We start from the raw sequence: 19,664 nt of genomic DNA, 5'->3' as shown, positions 1-19,664 counted from the left end.
ATCTTTATTATTTCTTTCCTTCTGCTAACCTTTGGGTTCGTTTGTTCTCCTTTTTCTAGTTTTTATAGCTTCTTGAGGCATAAAGCTAGGTTGTTTGAGATTTCTTTTTTCTTAGTGTAGCTATTTGTCACTTTATACTTCCCTCTTAGAACTATTTTTGCTGCATCCCATACGTTTTTGTATGTTGTGTTTCCATTTTCTTTGACTCAAGGTATTTTTTGATATCTTCTTTAAACTATTGATCATTCAGAAGTATGTTGTGTAATTTCCACATATTTGTGAATTTTCCAGTTTTCCTCCTGTTACTGTTTTCTCGTTTCACACCTTTGTGTTTGGAAAAGATAGCTGGGATGATTTCAGTTTTTTAAAATTTGTTAAGATTTGTTTTGTGGCCCAACATTCTGTCTATCCTGGAGAATCATCCATGTGTAAGGAAGGAAAAGAAAAATGTGTATTGTGCTGCTCTTGGATGGGATGCTCTAGACAAGACTTGTCGTTCCTTTTGGTCAATAGTGTTTTTTCACTTCTGCTGTCTCCTCATTCATTTTCTGTCTCAATGATCTATCCATTGTTGATAGTGGGGGAATAAAGTCCCCTCCTACTATTTTATTACTCTAGATTTCTCCTCTCATTTCTGTTAATTTTTACTTTATATAGTTAGGTGCTCCGATGTTGAGTGCAGTATATTTACAGTTTTTATGTCCTCTTGATGAACTGCCCCTGTATCAATATATAGTGACCTCCTTGTCTCTGGTGAACAGATTTTGACTGAAAGATTATTTTGTCTGACATAAGTATAGCCACTCTTGCTCTCTTTTGGTTACCATTTGCATGTTATTTAGTTCAACTCCTTCATTATTACTCTATGTATGTCCTAAAAGCTAAAATCAGTCTTTCGTATGTAGCACAATGTTATACCTTATTTTGTCTGTTCAGCCATCCTGTGTCTTTGATTGGAGAATTTAATCCATTTACCATTAAAGTAGTTATTGGCGGGTTAGGACTTACTATTGCCCTTTTGTGTGTGTGTGTGTGTGTGTGTGTGTGTGTGTGTGTGTGTGAAGATCAGCCCTGAGTTGACACCTGCTGCCAATCCTCCTCTTTTTTACTGAGGAAGATTGGCCCTGGGCTAACATCCGTGCCATCTTCCTCTACTTTATGTGGGATGTCTGCCACAGCATGGCTTGATGAGCAGCGTGTAGGTCCACGCCCAGGATCTGAACCTGCTAACCCCGGGCCACCAGAAGCAGAGTACACGAACTTAACCACTACGCCACCAGGCAAGCTCCACTATTGCTCTTTTTTGGATTTTCTGGTGGTTTTGTAGTTTCTTTCTTCCTCTCGCTGTCGTCTCTTGTGATTTGTTGATTTTTTTGTAGTTCTATGATTTGATTCTTTTCTCATTATCTATTGTGTATCTACTAGAGAATTTTTCTTTGTGGTTTCCATGAGGCTTATGTAAAATATCTCCTACCTATAGAAGTGCAACTTAAAGTGATAACAACTTGACTTTAATTGCATACAAATCTGTACACTTTTATTTCTCCCCTCATTCACATTTTATGCTATTGATGTCACATTTTACATATTATTATATTGTGTATCCACTAACAAATTACTGTAGCTATAGTTATTTTAATATTTTTGCTTTTAACATTCATACCATAGTTAAAAGTGTTATGCACCATCATTACAGTGTTGGAATATTCTCAATTTAACTATATGTTAAATTACCAGTTAGATTTATACTTTCATATGCTTTCATGTTGTTACTTAGTGTTTTTTCATTCAACTTGAAGAACTCCCTTGAGAATGTCTTGTAAGGCAGGTCTTGTATTGATGAATTCCCTCAGCTTTTGTTGGTCTGGGAATGTCTTCATCTTATCTTCATTTCCGAAGGACAGCTTTACTGAATAAGGTGTTCTTGATTTGCAGTGCTTTTCTTTCAGCACTTGGGATAGGTCACCCCACTCCCTCCTGGCCTGCAAGGTTTCTGCTGGGAAAACTACAACCCCTTTAAATGTGATGAGTCACTTCTCTCTTGCTGATTTCAAAATTCTCTTTTTGTTTTTGACTTATGACTATTTGATTATAATGTGTCTTGGGGTAATATTCATCATATTGAACTTGGTGGGGTCCTTTGAGCTTCAAGAACCTGAATATCTATATCCCTCCCAAGATTTAGGAACTTTTCAGTCATTATTTCTTTAAATAAGCTTTCTGCCCATCTCGCTCTCTCTCTTCTCCCTCTGGGACTTCCTAGTATGCGTATTCCTTCCCATGGCGGTGTTCCATAGATCTCATACACTTTTTCACTCTTTTTCATTATTTTTTCTTTTTGATCTCCTAACTAGATGATTTCAAATGACGTTTTTGAGTTTGCTTATTTTTTCTTCTGCATGATAAAATCTGCTGTTGAAGCTCTCTCGAATTTTTGGTGTTGTCATTATACTAGGATTTCTGTTTGATTCTTGTTTATGATTTCTATTTCTCTATTAATCACCTCATTTTGTTCATTCATTATTCTCCTGCATTTGTTTAGTTGTCTATCTGTGTTCTCTTGCATCTTATTCAGCTTCTTTAAGATGACTATTTTGAATTTTTTGTCAGGCAGTTTGTAGATCTCCATTTCTTTGAGTTAGGTTACTGGAACTTTGTTACTTTTGATGGTGTCATGTTTTCCTGATTCTTTATGATCTGTGTAGCTCTGTACTGTTGTTAGTACATGTGAAGAAGCAAATACTTCTTCAAGCCTTACAGACTGGGTTCCACTGGTAAAAATCCTTCTCTTATCAGGTCCGTGGTCTGATGGGTTTGCCTCCAAGGTCACAGTCAAGCCTACTGAAGATGGGTCACGTGGTTGTGGCTGGGTCCACAGTGGTGTCCATGATTTGTGGGCCTGTTACTAGAGTCTTGGGCAAGCTGAATCCTGTCTGGCCCCTTAGTGGATAGGACTGCATCCACGACCTTGGTCAACAGGGCTGGCTGGGACAAAGGTCCACTTCAGGGTTCACATTTGAGTCTGCAGAAGGTGGACCTGTTTCCAGGTGTGTGGATGGTTAAATGGTAAATCTCTTGTCAGATTCCTGGGATGGCCCCACCAGGACACTAGGTGGATCCCTGGGTGGCAGGACTAGCCCAGTGCCACAGCTTAGAGGTGTTCTAAATAAGTCACAGGGCTCCTTCGGATCTGCAGCCAGATTGAAGTCTTCAGGTCCTCCTTAGAATGCACAGATGGGGAGCCTCCTACCAGGTCCCTGGGTGGGCATGTCTGCTCCCTCACTGCTGCTGAGAGGGGCTGGAGCCACGTTACAGGACTGCTTCACAACCCATGGTTGGACCTAGGTTAGTGGACCTGCCTCCAGGGGCACAGATGGGCTTGTCTCCCAGCAGGTCCCTGAACAGGCATAACTGCTACGGGAGTGTGGCTTGGATGGATGGGAGCCAGGTTACAGGGCTGATTCAAGATCCACTTTTGGAATGATGTCCGTGGGCCATCCTCTGGGGACATGGATGTGTGTCTCTCCCACTGGGTCTCTGTAGAAACTTGTCTGCTCCTGGAACGTGGCTGAGAGAAGCTGTAGCTTGGTCATAGGCCACTTCAGGGTCCACAGCAAGGACCAAGGCAGACAGGCCTGTTACCTAAGACAGAGAGGCGTAACTCCCTCTGGGTCTCTTGGTGGTTGGTGCTGATGGCAGGACCAAAGCCAAATGGGGCTGTAGCCAATTCAACAAGGAAACGAGGCTTTTAGCATGGCTGCAGCCAGGGATATGGTCAGCAAGCCTGAGACATGGCTGTGGGGTTGCCTTCTCAAAGAAAAGTCCCTCCCCGGTCTTGGGCTCCACCAGTGTTTCACAGCTGCCTACTTGGAACTCGAAGCTCCCAAAAAGGCACTTTTGTCCGTAGATGGCTGCCAAATTATTGTTGCTATGGGGAGACAAGAGGAGGAAACGTCCTATGCACTGTCTTGCTGTCATCCCCATAGGTATGATCCTTTCGGTTACTGTGGGGATTACATAAAACATCTTATAGTGATAACAATCTATTCTAAATGGATAACAACTTAACTTCCATTGCATACAAAAACATTACTCCCTTACATTTCCACCCCACACTTTATGTTATCACTTTCAAAATTACATATTTTTATATTTTGTATCTATTAACATAGTTTTATTGTTATAGTTACCCTCTGTGCTTTTACCTTTTAAATGGTATACGAGAATTTTAAGTGATTTTTGTTACCGTTATCACAGGATTCTGTATTTGTCTATATGTTTACCCTACCAGAGAGCTTTCTATTTTCATGTTTTCATTTTGCTTTCTAGTGTCCTTGTGTTTCAAGATGAAGGACTCTTTTACAATTCTCGTAAGGCAGTTCTGTTGGTGATGCTCTTCCTCAGGTTTGTTTATCTGGGGAGGTCTTTATCAAGCCTTCATTTTTGAAGGACAGTTCTGCTTGATATAGTATGCTTGGTTGGCAGGGTTTTTAAAATCTGACTGCACTTTGAATATATCATCCCACTCCCCTCTGGCAGGCCTGTAATGCTCCTGCTGAGAAATTGCAGATAGTTTTATAGGTCTTCGCTTGTATCTGCTAGGTCCCTTTCATGCTGCTTTCAAGATTCTCTCTTGTCTTGGATCTTTGTCAGTTTGACTATAACGTGTTTAGCTGGAGCCTTTTAAGCTTTTTGAATTTGGATGTTCATTTCCTTCTTCAGATTTGGGAAGATTTCAGCCATTATTTCTGCAAAGAAGCTCTCTTCCCCTTTCTCTCTCTTTTCTCTTTCTGGGACTCCCATATGTGTATTGATCTGATTGATGAAGTTGCAAAAATCCCTTACGCTTTCTTCATTTTTCTTTATTCTTTTTGTTCCTGTGACTCAAGGATTTCAAATGACTTATCTTCAAGTTCACTGATTATTTCTTCTGCTTGATGAACTCTGGTGTCCAACCACACTTGTGAATTGTCCAACTCAGTTATTATATTGTTCAACACAAGAATTTTTTGAGGTCATTTTTATATTTCTTTACTTGTTGGATATTCTGATTTTGTTCATGAATCATTTTCTTGATTTAATTTGTGTCTTTCTATGTTCTGATGTAGCATGTTGAACTTCTTTAAGGCAATTATTTTGAATTTTTTGTCAGGCAATTCATAGATCCCTGTTTCTTTAGGATCAGTTTCTGGAGATTTATTTTATTACTTTAATTGGGCTTTTTCCTGCAGCCAAACCTGGACACAGTTCACAAGCAGAAGCCTTGTGCTCTCTTTAACAGTTGGGGGCAAAGGAGGGAATGTGGAATTGTAGGGTTTCCACTTCAGCTGTCTGTCTGTGCTGGCCCTTCATCCTTGGCAGGTTCCTAGGTGTGATTTATGGTCTCTGAGAGAGGGTGGGACAGAGCTTCAGGAGTGGGTTCTGGAGCCAGACTGCCTGCCAGACTTCCAAATCCTGGCCCCACCCATTAGAGCATTGTGACCATGCATAAACTCACTCATCATCTAGGAACCTTGCGAATAATTGTGCTACTTCAAAGAGGAAACAATACTACTTGGCAGATGGTAATCCTTTCTGATTCATTCATTCAAAGCTATTCACTCATTGAGCAAGCAATATGAGGATAAAGAGATGTCGCCATAGGACGTGCTGTGACAAGCTCACAGTCACTGGAGCCACAGACACAGACATGTAGACTCCAGAGGGTGTGAAAAGATTATAGGAGAAACACAAATAATGAGGTAGGAGAGGCAGGGTGGTGGATGAGAGGCAGGAGGTAACTCAACTGCAGATGGGACATTTGGGCTGAGGTCAGTAGGATGGTAGGATTGCTACAGTTAGAGATGAGGAGAGAGCCCCCACTGTGCAGATGAAGACAGGAAGGCAGGGCATGTTAGAAGAAGAGAGGGGATCTAATATGGTGGCCATGTAGTGGCCTTAGATGATCAGGGGCAGGGAGTGGGCACAAAGCAACAAGGCCAGATCGGCCCCTCTGTAAGAGGACCCATAAACTAAGGATAAAATTTGGGCTTTTATCCCATAGGCAACAGGATACCATGTGATCAGGTGGTCATTTGGGAAGTTTCCTCTGGAGGACTTGAGCAGTTCCAGCTGGGGGCAGGTCACTGTTACAACACACAGTGGGAAAGCCACAGTCTTTATGATAACAACAAAACCAGCTGTAACCACGTGAGATTTCTTATGGTACAAGAAACTTCAAAACCCAAGGATCCCAGGATATGTTACAGTCCCTGCTAACATTTGTCCTGCTTAGCACCCTCTACATTGTGTCTGAGTCGGTCCTCACACCAGTGCTGTGAGGTGGGGATAATCAGCTCCTGCTTACAGCACGAGGTCACACAGCTAGGATATGGGAGTTAGGATTTGAGCACTAGTCTGGGGAGGTCCTGAGCCGGCCTGCCTCGCCGTCTTCTCATAAGAAAGGGTGCTGTCCCTTCACAAGAAAGTGTTCCACAGCTGCAACTACTTCACATTCTACAACGTGATGCTGGGCCTGGGGGCCTGCCTCTCCAGGCTGCTCATCAACTGCATCGAGGGCACATGGCTGACTGCCCTTGTAGACAAGGCCATCATGCAGAATGGCTATGAGGGAGCAGACATGGGTAAGTGGCCCATCCCAACTGGCCACACGTCTGGGGAGGGCTGGTCTTGCACCTTTGTAGAAGCTGCCTGGAGGTCAGGTATCAGCAGTTCACAGTTCACACTCTTCACTTGTGCTCAGAGCTTATCTTCCCGTGGAGGCTATAAATCTGAGTGGGAAAAACATTCAACCCAGTGGTTAGAAGGGAGTTTAAGTCTACTAAGTAACCAGCACTTTTGACAGACCTTTGAAGTGTAATGGAGGGCAGAGAGAGGTAGCGGGATTCGAGCTGAACAATTAGAAGTTTAATTTATGGATGCATGGCTTAGACATTTTTGAGAAAGAATGCCTCTTAGATTTAATGGTGTCAGTTGGAAACTTATTTAGTCAAGAAAAATGGTCTGTTCAGTTGAAATACTTCAAAATCAGCCATTTCTGTGCAGCAAAGGTAGTTTTTCTACTTCGGGCCCACGTCTATTCATGCAGTCATCCATTTGTCATGTGACTGATGCCTTCTCTCTATTAGCCACAGCAGCTCCCAGCCCCTTTGAGATTCAAATTCCTCACAAGATGGATGGACTAGAATGTGATCTCTATGAACCCTTCCAGCTTTTTGTACCTCATTTTCTAGATTCTCAGCAAAGACACAGGCACCATTTAGGAACAAATTGATGCTGGGCCAGCCTGTGACCTACTGCCTGGCTTGGCTTGCCTTTGGGATTTTGGGGGCTCTATGTGGACCATTATCACACCAACCCATGCTCAGCAGCTTTTCTCGCATCCTGATTGCAGGCCACAGGCTGTCAAATACTGGGGCCTAAATCAGTCAGCAGGTAATGCCTGCTGTTTGAATCCACACTGGGGTTGAACTCCAGGACACAAGTACGCTGACTTCCCTGGTATCCCTGAGATGCTTCAGGTTCCCCCTCCCCTGCCCCCTTTCTCCACACTCCACGCCCTGGGAGCCCTTCTACCTGGGAGATCAGGAGGCTTAGCCCCCTGTCAGCCTGGCCATGGGACCCCTGAAGCCTTGTGTCCTTGCCCTTCCAAATAGGCCCTTCTCTTTTTCCTGGAAATGAACTCTACCTCTGCTAGCTGAGTCCTCCATCCCCCATTTCTTGGAGTCTCTGTCCATATTTCAGGCTGCAGGCCTGATGCCCTCCAAGATGGGGCTCAGTTTTGCCTAATCTGCCCTGTTGCTCACCAGAAGCTCTCTAGGTCACCAACTCCTGCCCCCTCAAGGCTCTATACTGTCTCCTCCCACCCCTTCCACCCCTATTCCTCTGCTCTGACTTCTCCTTGGAAGCCCATAGCCATGTCTTATCTGTGGACATTCAGTGCCAGTCGGGACTCAGCTCATTTCTGTTCCTAACACTGTAGATACCCAGCTCTGTGGGACAACCTCAGATCCCTCCAGCCATCTTCATGTCCCCGGGAGTCCTGGTCCAGCTCCTCCTTTCACATGTCACACCACCCAGAAAGCTTTTCCAACAGCCTCTGAGAAGAACAGAGACAAGCTGCCTCTTCCCCTGGTCCATCTACTCTGATTCTATCTTAGGTTCCTGCCTCTCAGCTAGGTCCAGGATGAGGTGGCTCCTGCTGCAGACTTTGATCCATAACCCTAGACTGGTCATCCTCAGAAAATCAAAACCAGGCCATGGTTCCTGTGAATTTACCCAGATTCTGCAGACATGGTTCAAGAGTTGACACTGTCCTCCAGCATCTGCTCCAAGGCCACTCCAGGATGTCTGCCCCCTAGAGAAGATGCAGACTACCCAGAAGTTGTCCCCTGCAGTGTGATAGAACGGCACAACCACTGTCCATGCAGATGGCATACAGCACTGACTACTCGGGGCTGGCCACGAGCTGAGCTCAGCTGGGCTGAGTGATCAAGTCTTAGGCCTATTTCACTCCCTCGGCAAAAAGATCAGTACTAGTGAAGAGTTCTGTTGATCAAAATTTGCCCAATGATTTCCACCATTCATGGGTAGGAGCAGCCTCAGGGAGTTGCATGTTAAGAAGCACTTAGTTTGACTACATGGCAGAACTTTGTTTTACTGAAGAAGGTGATAAATTATCTACATCAGGGCCTTTTAACTGTGTGGCTCTATTTTTCTCTGGAAGAAGTATGGCCTCAACCCAACAAGATTCCCATTGCTTCCTCCTTTCTATGTCTTATAGTGCATGGGATAGAACGTAATTTATGATCCCTTCCTCCAATCTGGTAGGGCAAGCAGGAATACACTGAGCTCTCTCTCCCTTGGCCATTGGGATGAGGAAAGGATCAGAAGTGACCTCGCCTTGGTCACGTGGAAGACACACAGATTCTTTCTGACAGGGTGGAGTCACCTAGGAAATCCACCTGTCTGAGGAGGCAGAGATGGGGTGGATAGGCATTCTATGTGGGGGACAAGAAGAGCAGAGGTGTGGGAGGAGGAAAGCCCTGGGCATGTTTGAGGAGGGTGATCCATCTGGTGTGTTGAGTTTAAGAGCGTTGGAGGCTGGTTAGGCCATTCTGAGGAGGCCAGAATGCCAGGCTGAGAGGCCCAGGGCTTACCCAAATTCTTCACATTTCAAGCATAAGGTTTGTGATGTCCTGAGACCTGTTCAAAGTCTGACCATTCAAAGTCACTCACAAAGCTTGCGCAAGAGCTATGAGGACCCACCAACACGATGAGGGAAGTCCTGTCCACCTCGTGAGTCCCACAGCCACTGAAATTCAGTAATCATTAGTGAGCACCTATTGTAAACTCAGTCATGTTGCTAGGTGTGTTTTCTTCTTTTAACTTAATCCGCACAACTAAGCTTTGTCATTCTGCTTTCAGAAACTGAGGAAACTGGGACTCAGAGTGTTGGGATCCCCACACCACCAATTTCTAGTTGTGTGACATCCGCCAAACTACTTTGCCTTTCTGTGCTCCTTTTACCGTATATATAAATAGGGAGTGATACCTACCACATCCAAAATTCTTCTGAGGACAAAACGAGTTTATGCATTCAAACACTGTCAATCTAGTATGTGACATGTCTTACACTCCCCATAAATATCAGTTATTGTTTTTTGTAATGTGACACTTTGTGGTGATCTGATGACTGTCTTCGCACCTCTCACTGTTCTCCCAGATCCATGAAGAAAGAGGCCTTCTCCAGTTTTACTCACCATTACCAAGTACGTGCCTGTAACCTGGTAAGATCTTGGAATGAGTAAAAGAACAAGGCTATGATGAATGAGTCTTTCAGCCATGAATTCAATACTGAAATCACTACTGGCATCACGGACAAGTGGGAACGAGAAGATCAGGAACACGGGGTTCTGATCTGAGCTCTGCCACTAGCACAAATCTCAGTTTCCCTGAATGAGAGCTAGTGCTGCCATCACAGTCAGTGCTCCTCATTTGCATCCAGCCAGTGCTTACTGAGCACGTGCTATGTGCATTTGCCATTCCCGGGACACAGGACACCTAAGGAGATGAGGTCCTGCTGCAGCACGTGGCACAGGCCTCTCTCGCAGCTCCTGCTGTGATGGTCTCTCAGTCTCTTCCCTGGACTGCTTGTGAGTTCCTCAAGGGAAGCGATCAGGTCTCTCTCATTCATGATGGCATTATGTATTGATAAAATGTACAGTCCATCAAGACGATGTCACAATTTTAAACACACATATCTAACAGCAGAGCTCCCAAAACATATGAAGCAAAATCGACAGAATTGAAAGGAGAAATAGACGGTTCTCCAACAATAATGGAGATTTCAATACTCCACTTTCAAAAAAGGATATTACAACCAGACAGAAAATCACTAAGGAGATAAAGAACTTGAACAACACCATAATCAATTAGACTTAACCTTCCACCCAAAACAGCAGAATATGTATTCTTCTCAAGTGCATATGGAACATTCCCCAGGATAGACCATATTTTAGGCCCCCAAACAAGTCTTAGCAAATTTTTAAAACATTGAAATCAAATAAAATATAATTTCTAATCACAGTGGAGTGAAATTAGAAATCAAGAACAGGAAGAAAACTGGAAAAAATCATAAATACATAAAAATTAAACAATACAGCATTAACACCCAGTGGATGAAAGTTGAAAATATGAGGGACACTAGAAAATACCTTGAATAAAATGAAAATGAAAATACAACCTACCAAACTCATGGGATGCAGAAAAAGAAACGCTCACAGGGAAATTTATAGTTGTAAATGCCTACATTAGAAGAAGAAAGATCTCAAACCCATAACCTAACTTTACACCTTGAAGAATAGAAAATGAAGAGTAAACCAACCCTGAAATCAGCAAAAAGAGGGCTATAATAAATATAAGAGCAGGGGTGAAATAAAGAACAGGAAAACAAGAGGGAAAATCAGTCAAATCAAAAGTGTTTTCTAGGAAAAAAGCAATAAAATTGGCAAACTTTTAGCTCGACTAACCAGCAAAAAAGAAAATGGATAAAATTATTATAACCAGAAATGAAAGTTGGATATTACTACCGACTCTATGGGAATAAAAATGATTATAAGATTGTACAGTCTTCTTTGCCAACGAAGAAGCCCTCCCAGCCCTGCGTGAGGGGGTGAACTCTGCTTTTCCTAAGGACTCTGTAATGGTCTCCCTTGGGAAGCTGCCTTGCAAGTACTGCTGATTCTCCTGAGGACCTACACCCACCAGCCCCATTTGCTACTAGACCTAGTAGCCTCAATTCCCAGCATGTCCCAGAGACTGAAGTGTAAAATATGACCCATGAGGAGTTGTGCTACGTTCCAAAATAGCTGCATCCTTTCCCCAGTGTATACAGAAACAAATCTAGGAAAACTGTGTGCAAATGGCTATTAAGGGGTTTGGATAATGGTGGAAGGAACATAAAGTTGGATCCGGTCTAATTTATTGATATGGGCCCACTAAGCAGAGATTCTCTACTCTTTGCTGTGTCTTGAGAGGGCACAAAGAGTTCCAGCAGTGTCATTGGTTGCCGGGAATACACTAAGTGAGGCTGACCTTCCTTGGTCTCCTATAGAAGAAGGTATCCAAGGCTTAGGTGATTGGAACGTTAGAGTGTATTTATCATGTAAGACATGCCTACCCACCCCAACAGGGTCCAGAGGACACACTTGCACTACTACTGTGGAAATAAATTCATGAGGGCAGCCCCCGAGTCCGTGAAGAGCTCTGTGGCCACTCTCCTCTTTAGGGCAGACATTACAGTGGAACTGCTGCCAGTGACCTGGGATCTTGATATGCAGTGAGGACACCTGGATCCCGGGGCAGCAGAGACCAAGCAGAGGCACTGAATCTCAAGAGACAAGGTGGTTATGGTTTCTGTAATGGATAGTGGAGTCAAGACAATAATGAGAATCCATTTGACTCACAGAAACCTATGGTGGTAGCTAGTTGATCTGAGTGTCTGTAGAGGGAAAGAGAAGGCAGTCGATGAAATTCTTGATCCGTGTAAGAATAGTTCTAGATCAAGTGAACAGAAGTCTAACTTGAATCACTGAAACAGTCATGGCCCTTCAATCATTTCCCACCCCTGAGCCACTTGACAGATACAGGAGCCCTGGTGTGAAGGGGAGGCTGATTCCCTTGAGTAAGGATCTAGATATACTATTTAAAATTAAAACGGTTAATCTTTTCCCAACCTTCCCCCAAAGGATGTACAGCCTTTTGTGATGGTGACCATACATTAGGGAAAAGGAAATAATCAGAATTATAGGGATTATTGAATACAGGCTCTGAAGTGACACACTAATTCCAGGAGACCCAAAACATCACTGTGCTCCATGAATCAGAGTAGGGCTTATAGGATCAGGTGATCAATGTAGGTTAACCCAGATCTGTCTCATAGTGGGTCCAGTGGGTCCCTGAGCCCATCCTATAGCTTTTCCCCCAGTCTCAGAATGCTTAGTGGTAATTGACATACTCAGCAAATGACAGAATCATGAGACTGGTTCCCTGACCGGTGGAGTGAGGGCAATTACGGTAGGGAAGGCCAAATGGAACCCACTAGAACTGCCTCTACTTAGGAGAATAGTAAAATAAGAGAAATACCACATTCCTGGAGGGGCTGCAGAGATTAGGACCACCACCGAGGACTGAAGGACGCAGAGGTGATGAATCCCACTACATCTGCATTCAGGTCATCTCATGGCCTGTGTATAAAACGGATGGATCTTGGAGAAGGATGGAGGATTGTCATAAACTTAACCAGATGGTAACTACAACTACAGCTGCTTTCCCACATATAGTTTCATTACTTGAGTCCTGATACCTCGTATGCAGCTTTTGATCTGGTAAATGGTATTTTCTTTATCTGTTAGGAAAGACACTAGAAATAGTTTGCTTTGGCCTGTCAAGGCCAGCAATAAACCTTCAATGTCCCACCTCAGGGTGTAGCAGCTCTCAAGCTCTATGTCATAACTTAGTCTACAGGGACCTTGATCACCTTTCTCTTCCATGAGGCATAACACTGTTCCATTACTTTTCTGTTTTGGGGGAGCTTTTTTGGTGAGGAAGATTGGCCCTGAGCTAACATCTGCGCTCATCTTCCTCTATTTTATATGTGGGATGCCGTCACAGCATGGCTTGATGACCAGTGCGTAGGTCCACACCCGGGATCCGAACCCGCAAACCCCAGGCCAGCAAAGCGGAGTGTGTGAACTTAACCACCCACCACCAGGCCAGCCCCTGTTCCGTGACATTTTTAACATCATGCTCATTCAACCTAGTCAGCAAAAGTAGCAGCTGTTTTATTGGAAGACACTTGCAGGTCAGAAGGTGGGAAATAAATGAAATGAATCAGGGGCCTCTCGCCTCTGTGACACGTCTGCGAGTCTAGTGGTGTCAGGCATTCTGAGGTGTCACTTTTAGGGTTAAATATAAGTTGCGGCATCTGGCCCTTCCTACAAATGAAGAAGAGGCATACTGCCTAGCGCGCCTTTTTGTATTCTGGAGGCAACATATTCCTTATTTTGGTGGGCAACTCCGGCTCTTTTACCACAAGATCCAAAAAGCTGCTAGTTTTGAACAGGGCGCAGAGCAAAGAAGGCCCTGGGGCAGGTGCAGGCTGCTATGTAAGCTACTCTGGCATTAGGGCCGTGTGATCCAGCAGATCCAATGGTGATTGAAGTGTTGGTGGCATTTGGAGATGTTGTTTGGTGCCTTTAACAGCCCCCTAAGATGAATCACAGCACAGACCCTTAGGATTTTGGAGCAAAGCCCTACTATCCACTGAAGACAACCGCTCAGCTTTTGGCTTGCTGCTGAGCGCTAGGAGAACTGAATGCATAACCATGGGCCACCAACTTACCCCGTGACCTGGGGTGCCCGTCATGAAGTAGGTGAGGCTGCACCCCACCGTCCCATGAAGTGGTGTCTACGAGGTCAGGCTGGAGCAGGCCCTCAGGCACAATCAAGTCACATGAGTGTGTGTACCCAATGTCCGTGACCCCCAGCCCTGACACATTCCCTTCACTCTCCCAGACCACATCTATGGCCTCACGGAGAATACCTACAGTAAGTTGACTGAGGAAGAGAAGACTCAGGTCTGCTTTATATATGGTTCTATGTGATAGGCAGGCGCCACCCAAAAGTGGACAGCTGAAGCATTACAGTGTCTGTGTGGGACATCCCTGAAAGAAAGTGACAAGCTACAATCCTCCCAGGGGGCCCAGACTTAAGCAATGCACCTGGTGGTTTATTTTGCTTGGAGGGAGAAATGGCCAGAGATAACGAGTCAATTTCAGTTCACAGAGGCACGATTCGCTGGCTGGTCAAGAGCTTGGAAGGAATGTGATAGGAACATTGGTGGCAAGGAGGTGTGGAGAAGAGGCATGTGCCTATACTTCTCTGAATGGGCAAAAAAGGTGAATGTCTTTGTTTCCTATAAGAATGCGCACCAAAGGGTGACCTCAGCAGAGGAGGATTCTTATAGTCAAATGGACAAGATGACCTGTTGTGTGGGTGCTGCCCAGCTTCTCTTCCCAGCCACTCCTATCGGGGCACAAGGGGGCCGTGAACAAAGTGGCTGAGAGGCAGGAATGGGGGTTATGCATGGGTTTAGCATCGTGGACTTCCACTCATCGAGGCTGATGAGTCCACAGCCACTGCTGAGTGCCAAATCTGCCAGGATCCTAGACCAAAACAGGGTCCCTGATAGGGCACTATTCCCCAGGGTGATCAGGAAGCAACCAGCTGGCAGGTGATTACAATGCACCTCTTCTACCATGGAAGGGGCAGTATTTTGCTCTTAGTGTGTTAGACACCTACGCTGGATACAGATTTGCCTTCCCTTCACACAACGTTCCTGTTAACTACCATCTGGATTCACAAGTCCAGCAATCAAGGGTGGAAATGCGAGGGGCACCGTTCACTACTACCACTGTTACCCCTCATGATCCACTAGCATAATTTTTTTTCATGTTCATGTGACCTTATGCTCTACTGGTTTAGGGATCTTCATTCCAAAGGGAGAAAACACATTGATTTCTTTGGACTGGAAATTAAGACTGCCACCCAGCCCCTTACGGCTCCTCTCGCCTCTGACTCTACAGGCAAAAGGAAGAGAGTTTCCATGCAGGCCGCGGTGATTGATCCTGATTACCAAGAGGAAACTGGACTGCTGCTCCACAATGGAGGTAAGGAATACAGGAGATTCCTTAGGGTTTTCTTAGTATCACGTGCCCTGTGATTAATGTCAATGGAAAACTACAAGAAACCAGTCCAGGCAGGACTACGAATGGCTGTGACCCTTCAGGAATGAAGGTCAGGTTCTACCACTGAAATTGAAAAGGGTTTGCAAAGAACCACAACCAGCTGAGGTGCTTGCTGAGGCAAAGGGAATATGAAGTGGGTAATGGAAGAAGGTAGTTATAAATACCAGCTATGAAAGGGTGACTACCTGCAAAAACATGGAGTGATTGTTATATTTCTTCCTTATTCAGGTATGAATAAGTTTGAGTACTTTTGTGTATTTTGTACACTAGTTAAATTTACATAAGTTTAAAAAAGCAGTAAAAGATTGAGTGATATGTACCGTTGTGCAAACGTGATTCTCTTATGGATGACTGTAAGTGCACTTTTGACAAATGGATGCCCAAAGGTGCAATAAATTGTCGCCCTTCTGCTATATCATTGGGCACAAGGGTTATTAAATGTTGCTACATGGAGGATCAGTTCTCAGGAGCCTCATAGTCCTGCAGTAGAAACCCTGCGGGCACCCTTGACTACCTCCTCGTCCTGATTAGACATGGGAGCTGGCGCTTCTCTTTCTATTTGGAGGTAAAGTATAGTCTTCCTTATCTTTCCTTTAGCAAATCACTTTCCTGGATGGCTGTGCCATGTCAGGAAGGGCCTGGGCTGCTGGGAACCAGGATGTATGCTCAACACCAGCTTGCACTGTAAAGGCCTCCCTGGCAGAGTCCAGCCTGCTGTGTGTCTGAAGGACACTTGCAGCCTTCTGATGGAGGAGGATAGCTCAGAACTGCCAAGCAATTCATCTGGGCCTTGTCTTACAGGGTGTTTCCAGACGTGATGTTCAAAAAGCCACGTGGGAACCCTTTAGTTCCTGGTCATGGGGTGGGTTCTCAGGGTGAGCTCAGAGCAGTGTCTGTTCACCACCAGATGGGAAGCACTTCAGTATTTTGATTGGTAAGACTGTGTCCATTCATGGCCATGGATCATCAGTGTGGTGGCATTCCCTCAATGGACCTGCCTACACCCTCCCCTCTCATGCCTCATCTTTCAAAGCTCCCAACAGGAAAGGTTCACAGCCCCCATGACACATAACCACAGCACAAGGCTGTGGTGAATAACACAGCCATCCCAGGGGGCTACAAAATCTATGGGTTCAGGCCCATCTAGCCCTTTAGGACACGTCAGTAAAATCATGACTGAATGTGTAAACTGGCGAATGTCAGAGACCATGGACTTCAGAACCACACAAACCCAGAAGTCACCTTGGCATGCAACGGAGAGGGTGGCGGTTTTCTGTGGCCAAATAGAGGGACCCATAGCCTGGGAAATGAAAACCCGTCCCTGATCCACCAGATCAACTCCCTCAGGGAAGAGTAGCCACAATGTACCTGACAGAGGCTGGGGCCTCCAGGACATTTCCTCCTGAAACAGCATTACATAAGTACGTGCAGGGATGCTGGAGAGCCTAGTGTGTAGGCAGCATAGACATGACGGAAGGAGGCCCAGATGTAGCCTTAAAAGCTGCATCACAAATCTTCGCCTGTGGATAGAAAACAAGCAGGAAAAGGAAGTCAGAGACCTGGACAAGGATCCCAGGAGGATTCAAATCTAGGTCAGGGGTGAACACGGAACCCCTAGAGGGGCCTGAGGAGGGAAAGTCCTGCCTGCCTTTAGACCATTTACAAGTGACATCCCTCAGGCCTTGTCCTCTCCCCGTGCACGTTTGTCTTGACATGAGTACAGCCATGTTTGGCTGCTCCATTGACCTATAGCCACCAGCACACAAAGAAATACAAAGCTGCTTTCTGTGTGGTGAGAACTGGCCTTTTCCCGGGAACTGGCCTTTCTCCCATGGAGGGAGTTGCAAGTTGTAACAGTTCAAGGCTCTTGGAGCGTCGTAGCACGGGATGGACTGGCCATCTGTGCCGGGCTAAGACGATAACCAAAGAAAACAATGCACGTACACAACCACTGGGCTGGGACGTTAGCCAAGGGGCTCAGTGCACATATGCCACTGATAACTGTTTTGTGCATGGGAACACTAGATTCTTGCTCTGTAAACTCTGTAACTGCTTATATAAACTGCTGGAAGCTGAGACCTGGTGAGCGTTCCACCTGTGGAAGGGACGCCTTGCCCGGGATGTGTGATCCTTGCCCAGCCGTGTCGATTGACAGGACTCTCCCGGCAGTGGGGCGTGGATGTTGTGAGTAATTGATTTACTGTGAAGTAACTGATTTGATGTGTTCTCTTTTCGGTCAACCTGGTGTTTCTCTTTCCGGTTGATTTGTGTCATTTCCCTTCAGTCGATCTGGTGTTTCCCTTTCCGATCGATCTGATGTTTTTCCCTCTTATTATACGACCTATTCGGATCTGCTGCTATCTCAGCCAAAGTGGATGTTTTCCCTTTCCAGTCGAGCTGGTGTTTTTTCCCTCTTATTATTTGACCTATTGGGATCTGTTTGCGGACTATTGCCTTTACTATCCTCTATATAATAAAATATACCTTCAGTCCATTTGTTTGGAGTGGAAAATGTCTTTTACATCTCCGATCGAATCCCCGAACCTCTCATAACAACGTTTTGATATTTTTACATCGTTTTCCCCACTTACAGCTGATGCAATTCCAGAGGTTGAACTAGAAAACTACAAGTTCCTAAAATGTGATCAAAAGAAACCTCCACAAGAGAAGCAAAAACTATTCCCTCTTCCTCCAGAATGTAGAAAGGCAGCTCCTGCCTGTGGCACGACATGGTCCTGGGTAGTGCTGTTTTAAAGACATCCACATTTCAGTGGTTGTTGCTCTGCCTATGAAAGTACCTTCAACCTTTAAATCCCAAGAGAATGGGCAGCGGGCCGTGTCTGCTCCTGGAGCAGCTGAATGATACTGAAATGAACTTGTCCTCTGACTTAGGGGGACTTGGGAGTGTCCCCACTGGCCAGGGAAGGGGCTGGCCCTTCTCCCTTCTCCCACATACAATAAGCTGATGACCCAGAAGAGTTCTTGATTCAAGGAGAAATGTGAGATTCTATGTCTCCCTTACATGCCTACAGAAAGCGACAGAACCACACCACAACTCCCAGGCTATAAAGGGAACAGGACTTTAATATAATATTCAAATATGGCATTTATTATTTACAACACATAACTACTGTCCCTCCCCAATGGGTGACTAGATGCTGGGGTAGACATGTCAGGGAGCTGGGGTGGGGTCGTCCCCGCTCTCTTGGGCTTCGCGGGGCCCCAGGAATCAGCTTGCAATGCTCCCCTACCCATCAGGTGGGAGGAGCTGGCCCGGTGCATCGCAAGCGTCCCAGCTGTGTCCTCGCTGCTGAGGATGCGGCTGTGATTGGCCACTGGTACGGGGCTCGGTGTTGGGGCCTGGGGGCTGAGTAGAAGAGTCGGGTTATCTTGGGGGGCCTCCTTCAGAACCATGGCGCCACACCCTGTCCCCACTGCACTGGGTGCTCCAGTCCCTGTGCTCAGTGCTGTCAGCCACCAGTACCCCATTTGTCCCTGTCACATGAGCCATCATTTAGTACCACCTATTTTACAGAGGAGGAAACAGAGTCTCAGGAAGCTGGAGAGAGTCACCCTAGTCACAGGACTGCTCAGTAGTGGAGCTGGGATCCCAGTGCCAGCTGTCCGACTCCCAAAGGCCACGCTTAGCCCGAAGCTTTACTGAACCCCTAGGAGTCAGTCACCCCGGCCCAGACACTCACCCCTGAGCTTGATGATAGCCGGTTCTTCTTGGCCTTGAATATTCTGCTGGCCAACTAGGCCTGGGGCCCTAGCTGGCAGGACAGGCTGTAGCTACAGGACACAGAAGCACCTGTGAGTCTACCAGGAGCCACACCTCAGGTGCCCCCCCACTGCCTGCCCAGCAGCTGGAGTCTGGGTGTCCCAGAGGTCGCAACACGATAAGGCCTGGGGCTGACCAGGGGGCCACGGAGACAGGCTCTCTGGACTGGCCAACAGGGAGGGTCCACCTCTGCCCTCAGCCAACTCCTGCTCGGCCTCACCTATCATTCTCATTGAGCAGTTCCATGTCCTGGAACCAGGCCCCAAATTGCTCCTCGGGCTCTAGGTTGTAATTCTTTGCAGCCACCTGGAGCAGCAGGATCTCCCTCATGACTCGGTATTCCTGGGGCCAGAGGGAAGGAGAAGATGCAGACAGGGCCTGGGTGGGGGATGCTGCAGCGGCCTTGTCGGGGGTGAGAAGTGGGGCAGGGGACCAGTCCTGGGAACCCTCCTTCCCTCCAGTCCCATCCAGGCTCTACCTGTTCTCAGAATGGGAATAATCAGCCCTTCCTCCAGGAAGTTTTCCTTGACGCCATCCTCCCCTCAACCCACCCGCCAATTGGATGGCTCTCCCTC

General features: G+C 46.0%; 2 protein-coding genes and 1 pseudogene across 5 annotated transcripts in view; 1 reads left to right on the top strand and 2 right to left on the bottom strand.

Moving 5' to 3' along the window:
* LOC131394247 (ral guanine nucleotide dissociation stimulator-like) overlaps nt 1-19,664 on the top strand; it is a 216,051-nt gene that overhangs the window by 105,779 nt on the left and 90,608 nt on the right. The window lies entirely within an intron of this gene.
* The window catches only part of LOC131394245 (peroxynitrite isomerase THAP4-like), a 344,748-nt pseudogene that overhangs the window by 288,642 nt on the left and 36,442 nt on the right, over nt 1-19,664 (bottom strand).
* LOC131394248 (ral-GDS-related protein-like) overlaps nt 1-19,664 on the bottom strand; it is a 50,373-nt gene that overhangs the window by 25,883 nt on the left and 4,826 nt on the right. For 3 of the 4 annotated variants that reach the window (XM_058525464.1, XM_058525462.1, XM_058525463.1), the window contains 2 exons: nt 19,310-19,431; nt 16,677-16,828 (listed from right to left, as the gene is read on the bottom strand). In XM_058525464.1, coding sequence (XP_058381447.1) covers nt 16,677-16,828; nt 19,310-19,431 — 274 coding nt within the window. Of the gene's footprint in view, nt 1-16,676; nt 16,829-18,372; nt 18,676-19,009; nt 19,101-19,309; nt 19,432-19,664 lie in introns of those variants that run through there. The other variant, XR_009216090.1, reaches the window with a different exon arrangement.

The sequence above is a fragment of the Diceros bicornis genome, chromosome 30 (assembly GCF_020826845.1).
Source record: "Diceros bicornis minor isolate mBicDic1 chromosome 30, mDicBic1.mat.cur, whole genome shotgun sequence".
NCBI lineage: Eukaryota > Metazoa > Chordata > Mammalia > Perissodactyla > Rhinocerotidae > Diceros > Diceros bicornis.
The sequence above is the reverse complement of the archived record's forward strand: the minus strand, read 5'-3'. Positions and strand labels throughout refer to the sequence as shown.